At 50.5% G+C, this 15785-nt stretch overlaps 1 protein-coding gene across 3 annotated transcripts in view; it reads left to right on the forward strand.

Moving 5' to 3' along the window:
* pdlim1 (PDZ and LIM domain 1 (elfin)) overlaps positions 1 to 15785 on the forward strand; it is a 106864-nt gene that overhangs the window by 39804 nt on the left and 51275 nt on the right. For all 3 annotated transcript variants that reach the window (XM_085970217.1, XM_085970218.1, XM_085970219.1), the window contains exon 2: positions 1268 to 1419. In XM_085970217.1, coding sequence (XP_085826343.1) covers positions 1268 to 1419 — 152 coding nt within the window. The remainder of the gene's footprint in view (positions 1 to 1267; positions 1420 to 15785) is intronic.

Consider the following 15785-nt stretch of genomic DNA (forward strand, 5'->3'; position numbering starts at 1 on the left):
TTTGGGACATTGAGGTTGTGGAAAGTGCTGTATAAATGCAAGTTCATTCTTAGTTGGGTGAAGCTCCCCATCAGAAGCAAAAGATCAGAAAATATCCCCTACTCGGGCCACTCAAACTTTGGAAAATACCCAGTTTTTTAATATTTCCAAATTTGGGCTGTGCCTGGAGAGCCTAGTGTGAGCTGTGCAACTCTCGGGCGAAGATCTGTCCTAGGTAGTGATGGGAGGACTTTGAGAAGATGAAATGAGTGTCAGAAGAACTATATTGGCTTAAGTGCAGATTGTCCTCTTGTATATTGGTGCCAATGTCCTTCATTAGCCCAGTGAAAGTGGTGTCACAACATAAAGATCAAACTACCCAATAAAACGAGCTTACTGATTCTCAAGCTTACTAAAGAATGATCCCCAGCTCTCTAACTTCCTCCAGCCCTACGATGCTCCAAGATCTCTGCATTCCTCCAACTGTAGACGTTTGACAATCCCCACTCCCTTCACCTCGGTGTTGACGGCTGTGCTTTCAGCCGTCTAGGCCCTAATCTGTGGAATCCCCTTTCTAAACCTCTATGTCCATCTCTCTTCCTTTACGACCATCCTTTAAAGCTTACCTCTTTGACCAAGCTTTTAGTCATCTGTCCTAATATCTCTTTCTTAGGCTCTGTCAAATCTTGTCTCATTACACTCCTATGAAGTGCCTTGGGACATTTTGGCACATTAAAGACACTATATAAATGCAAGTTGTTAATCAGTTCCAGCAGATAAGTGGAAAGGCACTTACCTCCTGGATCCAACAGTCCTTGCCTCCCTTTAGCTGACTGGTTCCCCGAGGCCTGGGAAACCTGCCCGCCCGCCCACAGTTACATTTAAAATGGTGGATCACCATGACCTCCGGATGCCCCAAAGCGCTTTACAGCCAATGAAGTACTTTTGAAGTGTAGTCACTATTGTAATGTAGGAAACACAGCAGCCGATTTGCGCACAGCAAGCTCCCACAAACAGCAATGTGATGATGACCAGTTAATCTATTTTAGTGATGTTGATTGAGGGATAAATATTGGCCAGGACACCGGGGATAACTCCCCTGCTCCTTTTTGAAATAGTGCCACGGGATCCTTACATCCACCTGAGAGGACAGACTTCTGTCTCGAGGCGTGCGCGCTACCCACTGAGCCACTGCTGACATGTGAGGGGAAAAGTAGAGAGCGGGAGAAAAATCCTGTTCTAAATTTTTGTTTCTTTGGTGATCACAGTGTCCTCTTCTTTTTGTCAGATAACTCCAGGGAGCAAAGCTGAAGCTGCCAAACTCTATATTGGGGATGTGATCTTGTCCATTGATGGTGAAAATACTGATGGGATGACCCACTTGGAAGCTCAGAACAAGATCAAGGGATGTGGAGATGAAATGGCCTTCCTGATTGCCAGGTACAACTTGTATTTTTATATATAAAAAGAAAACTTTTCCCTTTTTTCTTGACTGTTAACCAGTCCCAAAAGCCTTTTTTAATTCGTTCATGGGTTGTGGGCGTCGCTGGCAAGGCCAGCATTTATTGCCCATCCCTAGTTGCCCTTGAGAAGGTGGTGGTGAGCCGCCGCCTTGAACCGCTGCAGTCCGTGTGGTGAAGGTGCTCCCACAGTGCTGTTAGGGAGGGAGTTCCAGGATTTTGACCCAGCGACAATGAAGGAACGGCGATATATTTCCAAGTCAGGATGGTGTGTGACTTGGAGGTGGTGGTGCTCCCATGCGCCTGCTGCCCTTGTCCTTCTAGGTGGAAGAGGTCGCGGGCTTGGGCGGTGCTGCCGAAGAAGCCTTGGCGAGTTGCTGCAGTGCATCTTGTAGATGGTACACACTAGCAGTGACAGGTTTACAAAGTGACTAAAGCTACTCCAAGGTGTCGGGCTTGGCTCAATGGTAGCCTTTTTGCTGCTGGGTCAGAAGGTAGTGGGTCCAAGTCCCACTCCCGAGACTTGAGCACCAAATCTAGGCAGGCATTCAAAGTACAGTACTGAGGCAGTCTGCACTGTTGGAGGTGCCGTCTTTCGGATGAGATGTTAAACTGCGGCCCTCTAGGGTGGACATATAAAAGATTCCCTGGCACGATTCGAAGAACAGAGGTGTCCTGGCCAACATTTATTCCTTAATCAGCACCAAAAAAACAGATTATCTGGCCATTTATTTCATTGCTGTTTGTGGGAGCTTCCTACATCACAACAGTGACTGCTCTTCCAAAGTATTTAATTGGCTGTAATGCACTTTGGGACGTCCTGCGGTCGTGAAAGGCATTTTTGGTCTTTTTCTTGCAGTTTAATAAAGTAATGCAGGACACCTTGGCTGGCTTTAGTTTGTAAATACACTGACTGACATGATGCTGAGCCACACTGATCCAAGAAGCTCCCAGATTACAGGAGTAGGATCTCTTGGCAGACCTTTTGGCTTCTTCATCCAGGGGCACTGCGCTGAATTGTAGCACGCCAACTATTACTGCAGGTAAATCAACACAGCCCTGGGATCATCTAGCCTGTGTGGCTCAGTGATTTTTGCCCATTAGCCCATCAGTGGAAACAAGGCTATACCTCCTGTATTGATCCAGGAGCTAGCCAGATAAGGATAGAACTACTACACCAGAGCAGTCGGACTGTTCGTATCCTTAAATACTTGGTTGGAGTTCTTTGATGTTCTGTTTCCATTAGTTTTAGTGCTGTACTCCCGAGAGAGTGTGCGTGTGTGCGTGACATAGAGAGTGCAAAGTGTTCAGAGATGTGCTTGGGCAAACACTGTGCAACAAAGAGCAGAGAACGGCCAGGTGGGGAATGACAGAGAGGGGGAGAGAGACTGAGATGGCCGGAGATAGAGAGACAGATACCCAGATTTGTATACGTGTGACTAAGTATTTTTCACTACGGTTTTGATAGTGCTGCCAAGCTGACTTGTGTGAATGGCTCTCCTGTGTTTATACCATCCTGCGCCTATGACTAAGACCGCCTATTTCCACCTCCATAACATCGCCCGTCTCCGCCCTTGCCTCCGCTCATCCGCTGCTGAAACCCTCACCCATGCCTTTGTTACCTCTAGACTTGACTATTCCAACGCACCCCTGGCTGGCCTCCCACATTCTACCCTCTGTAAACTTGAGGTCATCCAAAACTTGGCTGCCCGTGTCCTAACTCGCCCCAAGTCCAGTTCACCCATCACCCCCTGTGCTCGCTGACCTACATTGGCTCCCAGTTAAGCAACGCCTCGATTTCAAAATTCTCGTCCTTGTTTTCAAATCCCTCCATGGCCTATCTCTGTAATCTCCTCCAGTCACCGCCACCCCTGAGATATCTGCGCTCCTCAAATTCTGCCCTCCTGAGCATCCCTGACTATAATCACTCCACCATTGGTGGCCGTGCCTTCAGTTGCCTGGGCCCTAAGCTCTGGAATTCCCTGACTAAACCACTCCACCTCGCTACCTCTCTTTCCTCCTTTAAGACGCTCTTTAAAACCTACCTCTTTGACTAAGCTTTTGGTCACCTGCCCTAATTTCTCCTTATGTGGCTCAGTGTCAAATTTTGTGTCTTCTAACACTCCTGTGCAGCGCCTTGGGACATTTTACTATGTTAAAGGCGCTATTTAAATAGTTGTTGTGCCTTCCTGTAGGTCAATTGGAGCCTGATTTGGTTGTTCTTAAAATCCCCGGAACCACGGGGAGTGCAGACGCAGGATACTAGAGAGGATCTTTCAGTTAAAGAAAATCTTCACTCTTTGGGGGGGCGGAGTAAAACTAATTTGCAGCCCAGCCCATCATGGGTGCTTGTTTCTTGCATCTCGACCTAAGCACTTTGTACGGGCTCAGCATGTTGACTGGGTGGAGGGGCGAGATTGGATTCCTGGCGGTAGATCAGAGAGCCAGGAACGAGTGGGCCTCCCGGCCAGCTGAACAGAGCTGTGGTGCGTTTTCTATCGCTTGACGCTGCCATACTTTCTGTGAGGGCTGTGCCTCGGCGAGCTGATTGGGCTCCAGTAACATGAGCACCTTCAAATAAGGAACAGATCGGAATCTGGGAACAGTTTGCTCGCATTGAGATGGGACTCTTTTCTCTCGGCTTACTAATGTGTTGTGCTGCAGGCACTTGGTCTGCAAGTGTACAGACTGTAGCTGTTTCTTTAATTGCTAGTAAACTCTCCTTTGTTTACAAAGAAATATCCTCCCACATTAATAATGTTGACGTTCAGAGACCAGGGTGTGATGAAATATTCCATTCATCACTGCCTGTGACTGTGGTTGGTTTCAGGTTCCCCCTTACCATTGTATTGCCTGTGACTGTGGTTGGTTTCAGGTTTCTCCTCACCATTGTATTGTGTATTGGAATGTATGGAATGTGTTGTGTGTAGGGCTCCGCCCATACCTGGCCTCTATATAAGCCAGCTCAGTCTGGCCTCACAGCCAGTACTGCAGACCTCCAGGGAAGATATCTCTCTCCACTGCGTGTGATCTTCTAAGTTAATAAAAGCCTTGTTTTGTTTCGCTAACATCGAGTCTCGGGATTATTGAGGCACATCAATTTTATTAACTTATTTTTCAACACAATGGATCAACTCCTGAAACCCGAACGTTTGGATTTGGATCAGCATGCTCCGGACGCATCAGCACGCTTCGGACACTGGTTTATGTGTATGGAATTCTTCCTGGACAATTCTGCAGCCGTCAAAGACGCTACGGACGCTGCGAGTATGAAACTCGGAATTCTGCGGAATTGGGTAAGCCACCGGGTTTACCCCCTCATCCAAGACGCCGACACGTACCTGGCCGCCTGCGACATCTTAAAGGCGCATTACCAGCAGCCTACGAATGAGGTGTATGCTAGGCATCTGCTCGCCACTCGCACACAGCGACCTGGGGAATCGGTGGAGGAGTTCCTAGGCACCCTGAAAATGCTTGGCAAAGACTGCAAGTGCCGAGATGTAAAAGCCGCAGTGTACACCGACGAGCTTGTTCGCGATGCCTTTATCACAGGCCTCAGCTCCACTTACATCCGGCAAAGACTGCTGGAAAAAACAGGATTGGACCTGAAACAGGCTGCGGACACCGCGCGATCCCTGGATGTGGCCCAGAGAAACTCGGACGCCTACTCTTCAGCCCGCGCCGTCCACGCCGCCACGTGTGCACCAAGGGCGCCGCCATCTTGGAAGGCATCTTCCCCGCCCGACACCGTCGGGGCCCCGCTCTCCCCCCCCAGAAGCCCTATGACAGCCGCGACGCGTCGGGGACCCAACTGCTACTTCTGCGGGCAGCCAAAGCACACCAGAAACCTGTGCCCGGCGAAAGGCACCACCTGCTTTAAGTGCGGTAAGAAGGGGCACTTTGGGAAGGTGTGCAGAGGGAACCCCGCTGGAAAACCAAAACCCGCCACCGCCGCGTGTGCGCCGTGGGAGCGGCCATCTTGGACGCCATCTTGCCCGACCTCGTGGGGTCCGCCATCTTGTGAGCAGACAGCGCGGACGCCATCTTGTCTCGATCAGGGCCCTACAGTGGCATCGGTCACAGTGGACCAGACCAGGCCCCACCCGCTATCCAAATCAATGGTGGACATCGAGGTAAACGGGTGCGGGGTTAAATGTTTAATTGACAGTGGAAGCACGGAGAGTTTTATCCACCCGGAACTGGCACGACAACTCTCCCTAAAGGTGGTCCCTACTCGGGGTACGATCTCTATGGCTGATAAAACCCAGACATCGACCATTCTGGGTTACTGCACGGTACAATTGTCCGTTAACGGGACTGTATACGATAATTTTAAAGTATTAATCATGAAGAATCTATGCGCGAGCGTGATCTTGGGCCTGGATTTCCAGTGCAACCACCAAAGCATCACGCTCAAGTACGGTGGGTCCCAGCCGCCCCTCAGTGTGCGGCCTGGCTACCCTGAAGGTAAAGCCGCCTTCGCTATTCGCGAACCTTACCCCTAACTGCCGGCCAATAGCGACCAAAAGCAGGAGGTACAGCTGGGAGGACAGGCGGTTTATCGCAACCGAGGTAGACAGGCTCCTGAAAGAGCGCATTATTGAATGCAGCAATAGCCCGTGGCGCGCCCAAGTGGTGGTGGTAAGGGGTAGCGAGAAGAAACGGATGGTGATCGACTATAGCCAAACGATCAACAGGTACACCCAACTAGACGCCTACCCGCTACCCCGCATATCAGAAATGGTGAACCAAATCGCCCAATACCGGGTGTTCTCCACCATCGACCTCAAGTCAGCATACCACCAGCTCCCTATCAGACCAGAGGACCGCCCGTACACCGCCTTCGAGGCGAACGGACGCCTCTACCAATTCCTCAGAGTCCCCTTTGGGGTGACGAATGGGGTCTCGGTCTTCCAGAGGGAGATGGACCGCATGGTCGATGACCACCACTTGCAGGCAACCTTCCCCTACCTCGACAATGTCACCATCTGCGGTCACAACCAGCAGGATCACGACTCGAACCTCGAGAGGTTCCTGAAAACCGCACAAAAACTCAACCTCACCTACAACGAGGACAAGTGCGTTTTCAACACCACGCGCCTCTGCATACTAGGCAGCGTGGTGGAGAATGGGGAAATCGGACCAGACCCCGACCGATTGCGCCCCCTACGGGAGCTGCCCCTGCCCAACACTCCCAAAGCCCTGAAAAGGTGCCTGGGGTTATTTTCTTATTATTCCCAATGGGTCCCCAACTACTCCGACAAAGCCCGCCTCCTCTTGAAAGCATCCTCTTTTCCGCTCTCTGCTGAGGCCCACGCCGCCTTCAAAAGCATTAAGCAGGATATTGAGCGGGCCACGCTACAGGCAGTGGACGAGAACACTCCATTCCAAGTGGAAAGTGATGCGTCTGACTTTGCCTTGGCGGCCACCCTCAACCAGGCGGGGCGGCCCGTAGCTTTCTTCTCGAGGACCCTCCAAGGGCCCGAGATCAGACACTCCTCCGTGGAAAAGGAGGCCCAAGCCATCGTGGAGGCAGTGCGCCACTGGCGCCACTACCTAGCCGGCAAACGCTTCACCCTACTTACCGACCAGCGGTCGGTAGCGTTTATGTTCAATAATAAACAGAGGGGGAAGATCAAAAATGATAAGATTCTTAGGTGGCGGATCGAGCTTTCCACCTTCGAGTATGACATCATTTACCGGCCAGGGGCCCTTAACGAATCCCCAGATGCCCTCTCACGAGGGATGTGTGCCAGCGCCACCGGGGATCGGCTACAGACCCTCCACAACGACCTCTGCCACCCAGGGGTCACGCGGCTGTTCCACTTCATAAAGTCCCGCAACTTACCCTACTCGATTGAGGAAGTTCGGTCTCTGACCAGGAACTGCCGCACTTGCGCTGAGTGCAAGCCTCGGTTCTACCACCCTGATAGAGCCCACTTAATCAAAGCTACATGGCCCTTTGAGCGGCTCAGCTTAGATTTCAAGGGCCCCCTCCTGTCCGTCGACCGCAATGTTTACTTCCTGAACATTGTGGACGAATACTCCCGGTTCCCATTCGCCTTCCCCTGCCCAGACATGACCAGCGCCACGGTCATTAAATGCCTCAACAGCCTGTTCTGCCTGTTCGGTATGCCGAGCTACATCCACACGGATAGGGGGGCGTCCTTCATGAGTGAAGAGCTACGCCAGTACATGCTGTCCAGGGGTATCGCCACGAGCCGTACCACCAGCTACAACCCCCGGGGTAACGGTCAAGTGGAGCGAGAGAACAGGACAGTATGGAAAGCAGTCACTCTAGCTCTAAGGACCAAGGGCCTCCCTATCTCCCGCTGGCAGGAAGTCCTCTCAGATGTGCTCCATTCGATACGGTCGCTATTGTGTACTGTCACTAATGCCACGCCTCATGAACGAATGTTTAGCTTCCCCCGGAAATCCACCTCCGGCGTATCCATGCCGTCATGGCTCTCCACCCCGGGTCCGGTATTCGTGCGAAGGCATGTGAGGGGCCATAAGACGGACCCTCTCGTGGAGCCAGTGCACCTACTCCACGCCAACCCCCAATACGCGTATGTCCGGCACGCCGACGGAAGGGAGGACACCGTGTCAATAAAAGACGTCGCCCCAGCCGGTAACGACAACAACCACGGCAATAGCAGCAACAACTACCACAGCAACTCTTACCCACCCACTACTCTTTCATCACCCCCGGAAGAACATCGACCAACGGCACCCCCACCAACTACCCCTTCAACAACCCTGGCGGCACCCCCGGCAGAGACCCAGGAGGCCACCGGGGACACCCAGCCGACACCCGCGACACCACAATAGCCACGTCGGTCGCAGAGGACTACCAAACCCCCGAACAGACTAAATCTATAGAAGGGGTGAATGTGATGAAATATCCCATTCATCACTGCCTGTGACTGTGGTTGGTTTCAGGTTTCTCCTCACCATTGTATTGTGTATTGGAATGTATGGAATGTGTTGTGTGTAGGGCTCCGCCCATACCTGGCCTCTATGTAAGCCAGCTCAGTCTGGCCTCACAGCCAGTACTGCAGACCTCCAGGGAAGATATCTCTCTCCACTGCGTGTGATCTTCTAAGTTAATAAAAGCCTTGTTTTGTTTCGCTAACATCGAGTCTCGGGATTATTGAGGCACATCACAGGGTTTGCTTTTATTTTGAAGGCAGTGTGTGTTTTGCCTGGAGCAGGGCAGGGCACTAAAGATCAGTTTTTTGTCGGTTCTTATTTCATTAACTACACTTCCAAATCCCGCCCATTCCTTACCTGAATATTTCTGGACTTCTGACACTTCTCTCTTTAGTGGTGGGTTTTCCACAGAGATCTGCTACAAGCCCACCAACTTCATAACTACTCTGTACAGGAAACTCTTTTTGGTATCCGGGACCGACGTGTTGCCGGTTGATTAAAAATTCCGGATGATGGAGAGGGTTATCTACTGAGGCCATTTTTAACAAAGAGTCAGACTCCTGTTATTGAGGTGTTCGGACTTCCGACAGCATCAAGAAGCCGAGTAGTGGCAGTTTGGAGAACTACCCCCACTGACTAACTCGGCCTCCGCAGGAGACTCGGACTCGGCAACATTGCCGGTTATTGAGGTGTTTTCGGAGTATGAATTTTGCTGGTTAATAGAGAATTCCGGATATTTAGGTGCCGTTTGAACGAGAGTTTCCTGTATGTGCTTCTCCCCATCCTGCTTCCTGTAAGGACCCCAGCCCCTTCTCCCGATCTCTGTCTCTGTCTCAACTGCTCTGACGACTCCACTTTCCATACCAGAGCCTCTGGCCTCGCCTCCTTTTCCCTCCGCCCAGGTTTACAGGACCCTTGACTGGGTGTGTCCCATTCCCTGTGTATTTTCACTCGCACCCTTTCTCTCCAAGTGCCAGCAGCGGCTCACTGGGTGGCACTCTTGCTCCTAAGTTGTGTGTTCAAGTCCCACTCCAGAGAAATCTCCACATAATCTCTGTTGACCCCTCGGGGCAGTACAGGAAACTTTCTGGTATCCGGCACTGACTGGATCGAGCTGGTGCCGTTAGATCAAAACTGCCGTATAAACCAACGCTAATGTTGAAACATACGGAGCTTTTCAGCTCCGTGTGAATCAACAAACCCTGTTGCTTCAAAACAGTCGGCTGCAGCTGCAAGCATCTCTAGCTGAAGCTGTTGCTATAGCTACAGACCTTGCAGAGCCTGACTGGGAAACAAAAAGCAATGAGAAGTAAAAAAACTTATAGAAAACGGCTCCTGAATTTTGCCGGTAGATAGAGCTTTCCGGACTTTTAACCTCCTGTTAAACGAAAGTTTCCTGTACTGAGCTCAGAAGTGCCGTCTTTCAGATGAGACGTTAAACCGAAAGCCCACCTGCCCTCTGGATGTAAAAGATCCCACGGCACTATTCAAAGAAGAGCAGAAGTTGTCCGGGTCAACATTTATCCTTCAACCATCGTTGCTTTAAAAAAAATAATTAAATGATCATTTATCTGCCTTTTGCATATGGAACCTTACTGAACCTAGCTACAGGAAACTTTTTTTATACGGGACCGGCATGGTGCCGGTTGATCAAAAAGTCCGGATTACAGAGAGGTATACTTACCAAGGTACGAGAGCCCCGTACACGGCCACAGCTGCAGGAGCCCCTGTTGCACGGCCACCGATCCAGGCGTCCCTGTTGCACGGCCACCGATCCAGGCGTCCCTGTTGCACGGCCACCGATCCAGGCGTCCCTGTTGCACGGCCACCGATCCAGGCGTCCCTGTTGCACGGCCACCGATCCAGGAGTCCCTGTTGCACGGCCACCGATCCAGGAGTCCCTGTTGCACGGCCACCGATCCAGGAGTCCCTGTTGCACGGCCACCGATCCAGGAGTCCCTGTTGCACGGCCACCGATCCAGGAGTCCCTGTTGCACGGCCACCGATCCAGGAGTCCCTGTTGCACGGCCACCGATCCAGCAGTCCCTGTTGCACGGCCACTAATATATAGTAAAACTTATCTGAACTTTGCCGGTTAAGAGAGTTTCTTGTACTGCGTTTCCCTACATTACAACAGTGACTACAGTTCATAAGTGCTTAATTGGCTGTTAAGCACTTTGGCATGTCCTGAGATTGTGAAAGGCAATTTATAAATGCAGGTATGTTTTTGCTCTGTTTATCTGACAGTGTCCCCATTAACTTCACCTTTCACCCCACCAGCCTCCGATTGCCAGATCATTTCTCTACCATTTCCCCACTTACAACTTGATCCCATTACCAAACACATCTTCTGCTCCCCTCCCTTCTCTGCTTTCTGGAGGGACTGTTCCCTCCGTGACGCCCTGTTTCACTCTTGCACTGTCCCTACTTCAAGCTGTCCTTCCCCTGAACACCACCTCATGCATGTTCAGGAGTTGTAAAGGCTGCCCATTCACCACCTCCCACACCACTGCCCAGAGCCCCAAACTCACCTTGCATGTGGGACAGCCTCTCGCATCTTCAGGATGTCCCAAAGTGCTCCACAGACAATGACTTAGTTTTGAAGTGTAGTCACTGTTGCTATGTAGCAAACACGGCAGCCAATTTGTGCACAGCAAGCAGTAAATGAGATGATTAGTTCATCTGTTTTAGTGGAGGGAGGAATGTTGATCAGGACTCTAGGAGAACTCCCCTACTTTTCTTTGAAGAGTGCCATGGGATCTTTCAAGTCAACAACAACAACAATGCCAACTTGTATTTATATAGCACCTTTTAACGTAGAAAAACGTCCCAAGGCGCTTCACAGTAGTATTATCAAAACAGTTTGACACAGAGCCACATAAGGAGATATCGGGGCAGATGACCAAAAGCTTGGTCAAAGAGGTAGGTTTTAAGGAGCGTCTTAAAGGAGGAGAGAGAGGTGTAGAGGATTAAGGAGGGAATTCCAGAGCTTAGGGCCCAGGCAGCTGAAGGCACGGCCACCAAAGGTGGAGCAATTAAAATCGGGGATGCTCGAGGGCAGAATTAGAGGAGCGCAGAGATCTCGGGGGCTGTGGGGCTGGAGGAGGTTACAGAGGTAGGGCGGGGCGAGGCCACGGAGGGATTTGAAAACAAGGATGGGAATTTTAAAATCGAGGCGTTGCTTAACTGGGAGCCAGTGTAGGTCAGCGAGCTCAGGGGTGATGGGTGAACGGAACTTGGGACACGGGCAGCAGAGCTTTGGATGACCTCAAGTTTATGCCCACCTAAGCGGGCAGACTGGACGTAGGTTAGCGTTGCTTCCAAAAGATGGTACAACAACCACCACTTGCATAGCATCATGAATGTAGTAAAACACCTCAATGTGCTTTCCAAGGCAGTGCCTCTGACTCCACCTGTACTGCAGTGAGGTTTTGGCCTAGGCTTTCTGCTCAAGTCCTGGAGTGGGGCACGAACCCATGACCTTCTGACTCTGAGGTGAGAATGTGACCACTGAGCCAAACTGACAGCAGAAGAGATCGGCACAACAATGGCTGCTCCTAGGTTGCCTCAAGCCAGTGTTCAACACTAACAAGAGGAGCTGACGATAATACGAACAGTGCAGATAACTCCCTTGACAACATTTAGGATTCTGCGTAAAATAGCTGGTGTACTTCCCCTTTTAGGAAAAAGGCAGCATGTTGCACCAGTGGTACTTAACATTTACATTAAAATCGCAAGAAATGTACAGCTTTGTGCACCACCCACTTTAAATGTGTTCAACATTGCAGTGGGGGAGGGACATGGGTATAGGGGAGGGGGGGCAATCGCTTCACCCGCTGACTGGGTGACTGACCCCCTGGTGTTAAAGCTCACTGTTACTCGACTGATCTCCAGTTGACGGGCCTGGGAGTGAATTTGTCCCAGGACCATTTGTCTGGATTGCTGTGACGCCATCCTTCAGACTCTCGCTGCCAGTCTATCCACCTGAACAGCGCTGCTCTACCCTGAACCCGGTGCCTTCTGGTACTTGTGTTGTATTTGTGGATCACCGCTGTAATTTGGAAGCTGGGAATCCTGCATTACCAGGATTCTGCTTTATAATCCAACCTTCCGAAACTCGAGAGCCACAAAAGATCTCCTTTTGGAGCCCAGAAACTGCTGAAGTCCATTTTTTAAACCACGAGCTAGCCGTGTGTTGGATGCAAGGAATTTTTTTGGAGTGCAGACTAGCAATTTATTCCAGACATTATCGCACCACACCTGAAGCCCCAAGCTGCTGGGCTAGAAACATAGAAAAATAGGAGCAGGAGTCGGCCATTCAGCCCTTCGAGCCTGCTCCGCCATTCAATATGATCATGACTGATCCTCTGTCTCAATACCATATTCCTGCTCTCTCCCCATACCCCTTGATGCCTTTTGTGTCTAGAAATCTATCTATCTGCTTAAATATATTCAGTGACTTGGCCACCACAGCCCTCTGGGGTAAAGAATTCCACAGATTCACCACCCTCTGAGTGAAGAAATTCCTCCTCATCTCAGTCCTAAATGTCCTACCCCGTATCCTAAGACTGTGACCCCTCGTTCTAGACACCCCAGCCAGGGGAAACATCCTCCCTGCGTCCAGTCTGTCTAGCCCTGTCAGAATTTTTATACGTTTCAATGAGATCCCCTCTCATTCTTCTAAACTCTAGTCTTGTTGAAATGTGCAGGTTGAGATCTGATCATGCCACTGGGGCCCGATCTACTTTAGTTGGAGGCCTGAGTTGGGGGTGAGGGGGTAGGGGAGAGAAACAGTGACTGTCTCCCTGTCGGGCCTGACCTTCAGGAGGGGGATCATGGGTCAGAGAGGCCTAGGCAGGTCTCCCTGTGGGCCATGAGGGGTCATGCTCCCACCGCCCCGGAGTGTGTCCAGAGGCTACTTCTCCCCATTTCCCCCCCCATTTGTCTCTTTACTTGTCCTATTACTATTTCGTCTCGTCTTGAATACCTCTTAATATCTCTTGCCTTGTGTTCTTTCATCCCCTCCCTCATTTCCCAGTCCCCAAACTGGCCTTTTAATCTGTTTAATTTCCTGCCTTTTTTCTCAGTTCTGATGAAGGGTTTCGACCTGAAACGTTGACTCTATTTCTCTCTCCACGGATGTTGCCTGGCCTGCTCAGTTTTTCCAGCATTTTCTGTTGTGCACTTACCTTGTTTTCTTTCTACAGCCTTTAGCCGTGCTGGATGGGGAGAGCCGACATTCTCCTCGTCAATTTCACATAATGGCTGTTGGATCCTCCGATCCTACAGACATGTGAAATTTACAAAGTTGAAAGGTTTGATGAGTCCTCACCACAAAGGCTCATCAAACTAAAGAGAATGTCAGTGTCTGACAGCTTCACAGAGCTGTCAAACGCTGACATTTCTTCTTTCAAGAAGTCTTGACAGAGAGCACGTCTGACGTTGATGTGATCTGTCAGTGACTTCCTCCCTCACTGGCCTGCTGAGCCCACAGGGCGGGCTTAACAAGCTGAATCAGGGGGAAATCCCTCTGATTGGTCAGGCGAGGATGGAGGCGGGACATTGACACGACAAGCAGCAGTCCCGCCTCCAACTCGCCTCCATTCACAAAATCCAGCCCATAGAGTAGAATCATAGAATGACACAGCTCAGAAGGAGGCCATTCGGCCCATCGTGCCTGTGTTGGCTCTTTGCTAGAGCTATCCAATTAATCCCACTCCCCCTGCTCTTGCCCCATAGGCCTGTTTTTTTCCCTTCAAGTATTTGTCCAATTCTCTTTTGAAAGTTACTATTGAATCTGCTTCCACCGTCCTTCCAGACAGCGCGTTCCCGATCACAACTCGCTGCGTAAAGAAATGTTTCTTCATGTCGCCTCTGGTTCGTTTGCCAATTACATTAAATCTGTGTCCTCTGGTTACCGACCCTTCAGCCACTGGAAATCATTTTTCTTTATTTATTCTTTTTTAAAAAACCATTCATGATTTTGAACACCTCTATCAAATCTTCTCTCAATCTTCTCTGCTCCAGGGAGAACAACCGCAGCTTCTCCAGTCTCTCCACGTACCCCATCCCCCCCCCGGTACCACTTTAGTAAAACTCTTCTGCACCCTCAAAAAAAAAAAAAAATACAATTTTTGTTTTAATGCCCCTGTCATTTTTTGTTTCTCCTGGCATTGCTCGCAGCAATTTCCAGGAGATTAATCTTTAATTCCTGAAGACGCCAAGGCAATCCTGGAGGGTTGACAATCTTAACGGCAAGTGGAGAGGTTGGACGTCTTGAGGGATTCTACTTAAAGACCAGTATTGCCTTTTAATCATTTTTTAAATAAAGCTCCGATTCTAATCACTGTGCTGCTTTCTGTCATTTGGCTCTGTTTCTATTCTTGGCCTCTCCCGGTGTGCCGGGGGAGGGTGTCGGGGAATTGTCCTGATCTCTTTGGCTGCTTTCACGTCCCTTGAGAGCTGAGCCGGAGCCGCTGGTTTCCTGAGGCTCGCGTTTCGGGCTAAGAGACTGAAGGTAAAACTGCCCAGCTCGCCAACATTGCCAGCCCGGTTAGCAACTGGTTTGAATGGAGTTCGCTGGCTGGTTTTCGGGGATCCTGCCAGTTTTACCCTGGGTCGTCCGCCCAGGATCCAGAAGCCTTGGCTTAGATCTTGTGGACGGTTGCCAGCCCTCTGGGATCGTCCTGGAGTCTCCCAAGACTTTCATTTGTTAGTTATAAAAATATTGGAGATGGGAAGGAAAGGCTGTTTTCACCAACGGTCAGGATTAATCCAATTGGGTCACATTGAGCCTGTTCCCGTTCCGATTGTCCGTGGGAAGGCTGGGGAATGGACCAATGGCGGGAGTGTGGGGGTTGGGCAGGAGGTCACGTGATGTAATCCTCCAGGAATAAACCCAACCAGAGTTGGCGACCCTAATCTCACGCAGTGTAAAAGCAGCTGAAGTGTAGCCGTGTTGGAAGCATGTGCCTGAAGACGTCATCTGCTTTGCATTTCTAGCAAAATAATAAACCGGCTGGCTTGAAAGAGCTGGCAGAGCAAACTCGTACCAAATGCTTTTACAGTGCCGATGTTCTTTATATCTTGTTGAACATCCTACTGGTGAACGCTGAGCCCTTTACAGCTGTGTTATTTCGCCATCCTTTTTATCAGCCTGTGCACTCACTTCCTTTCCATGTTTTATCGTTGCTTTAAGTTTCCTGTGACTGCAGTGCCCCTGTGTCCTTTGCTCAATATCTCCTTTCACTGCTATCGTCATCTCCCCTCCACTGTCCCCCAACTGACTGTGGAAGCCTCACGGTGAGGTGTCTAGTTCGGAGTTACGGGGATCCTACACTGGCTGGAGACGGTGGGCCCCCGCTGGCCAGCACGCACTGCTTTTGGCAGCGATATTTAAAAAATGAGTTCTCT

This window comes from Somniosus microcephalus, chromosome 29 (genome assembly GCF_052327205.1).
Source record: "Somniosus microcephalus isolate GS21.2 chromosome 29, FLI_Smic_1.0, whole genome shotgun sequence".
Lineage (NCBI taxonomy): Eukaryota > Metazoa > Chordata > Chondrichthyes > Squaliformes > Somniosidae > Somniosus > Somniosus microcephalus.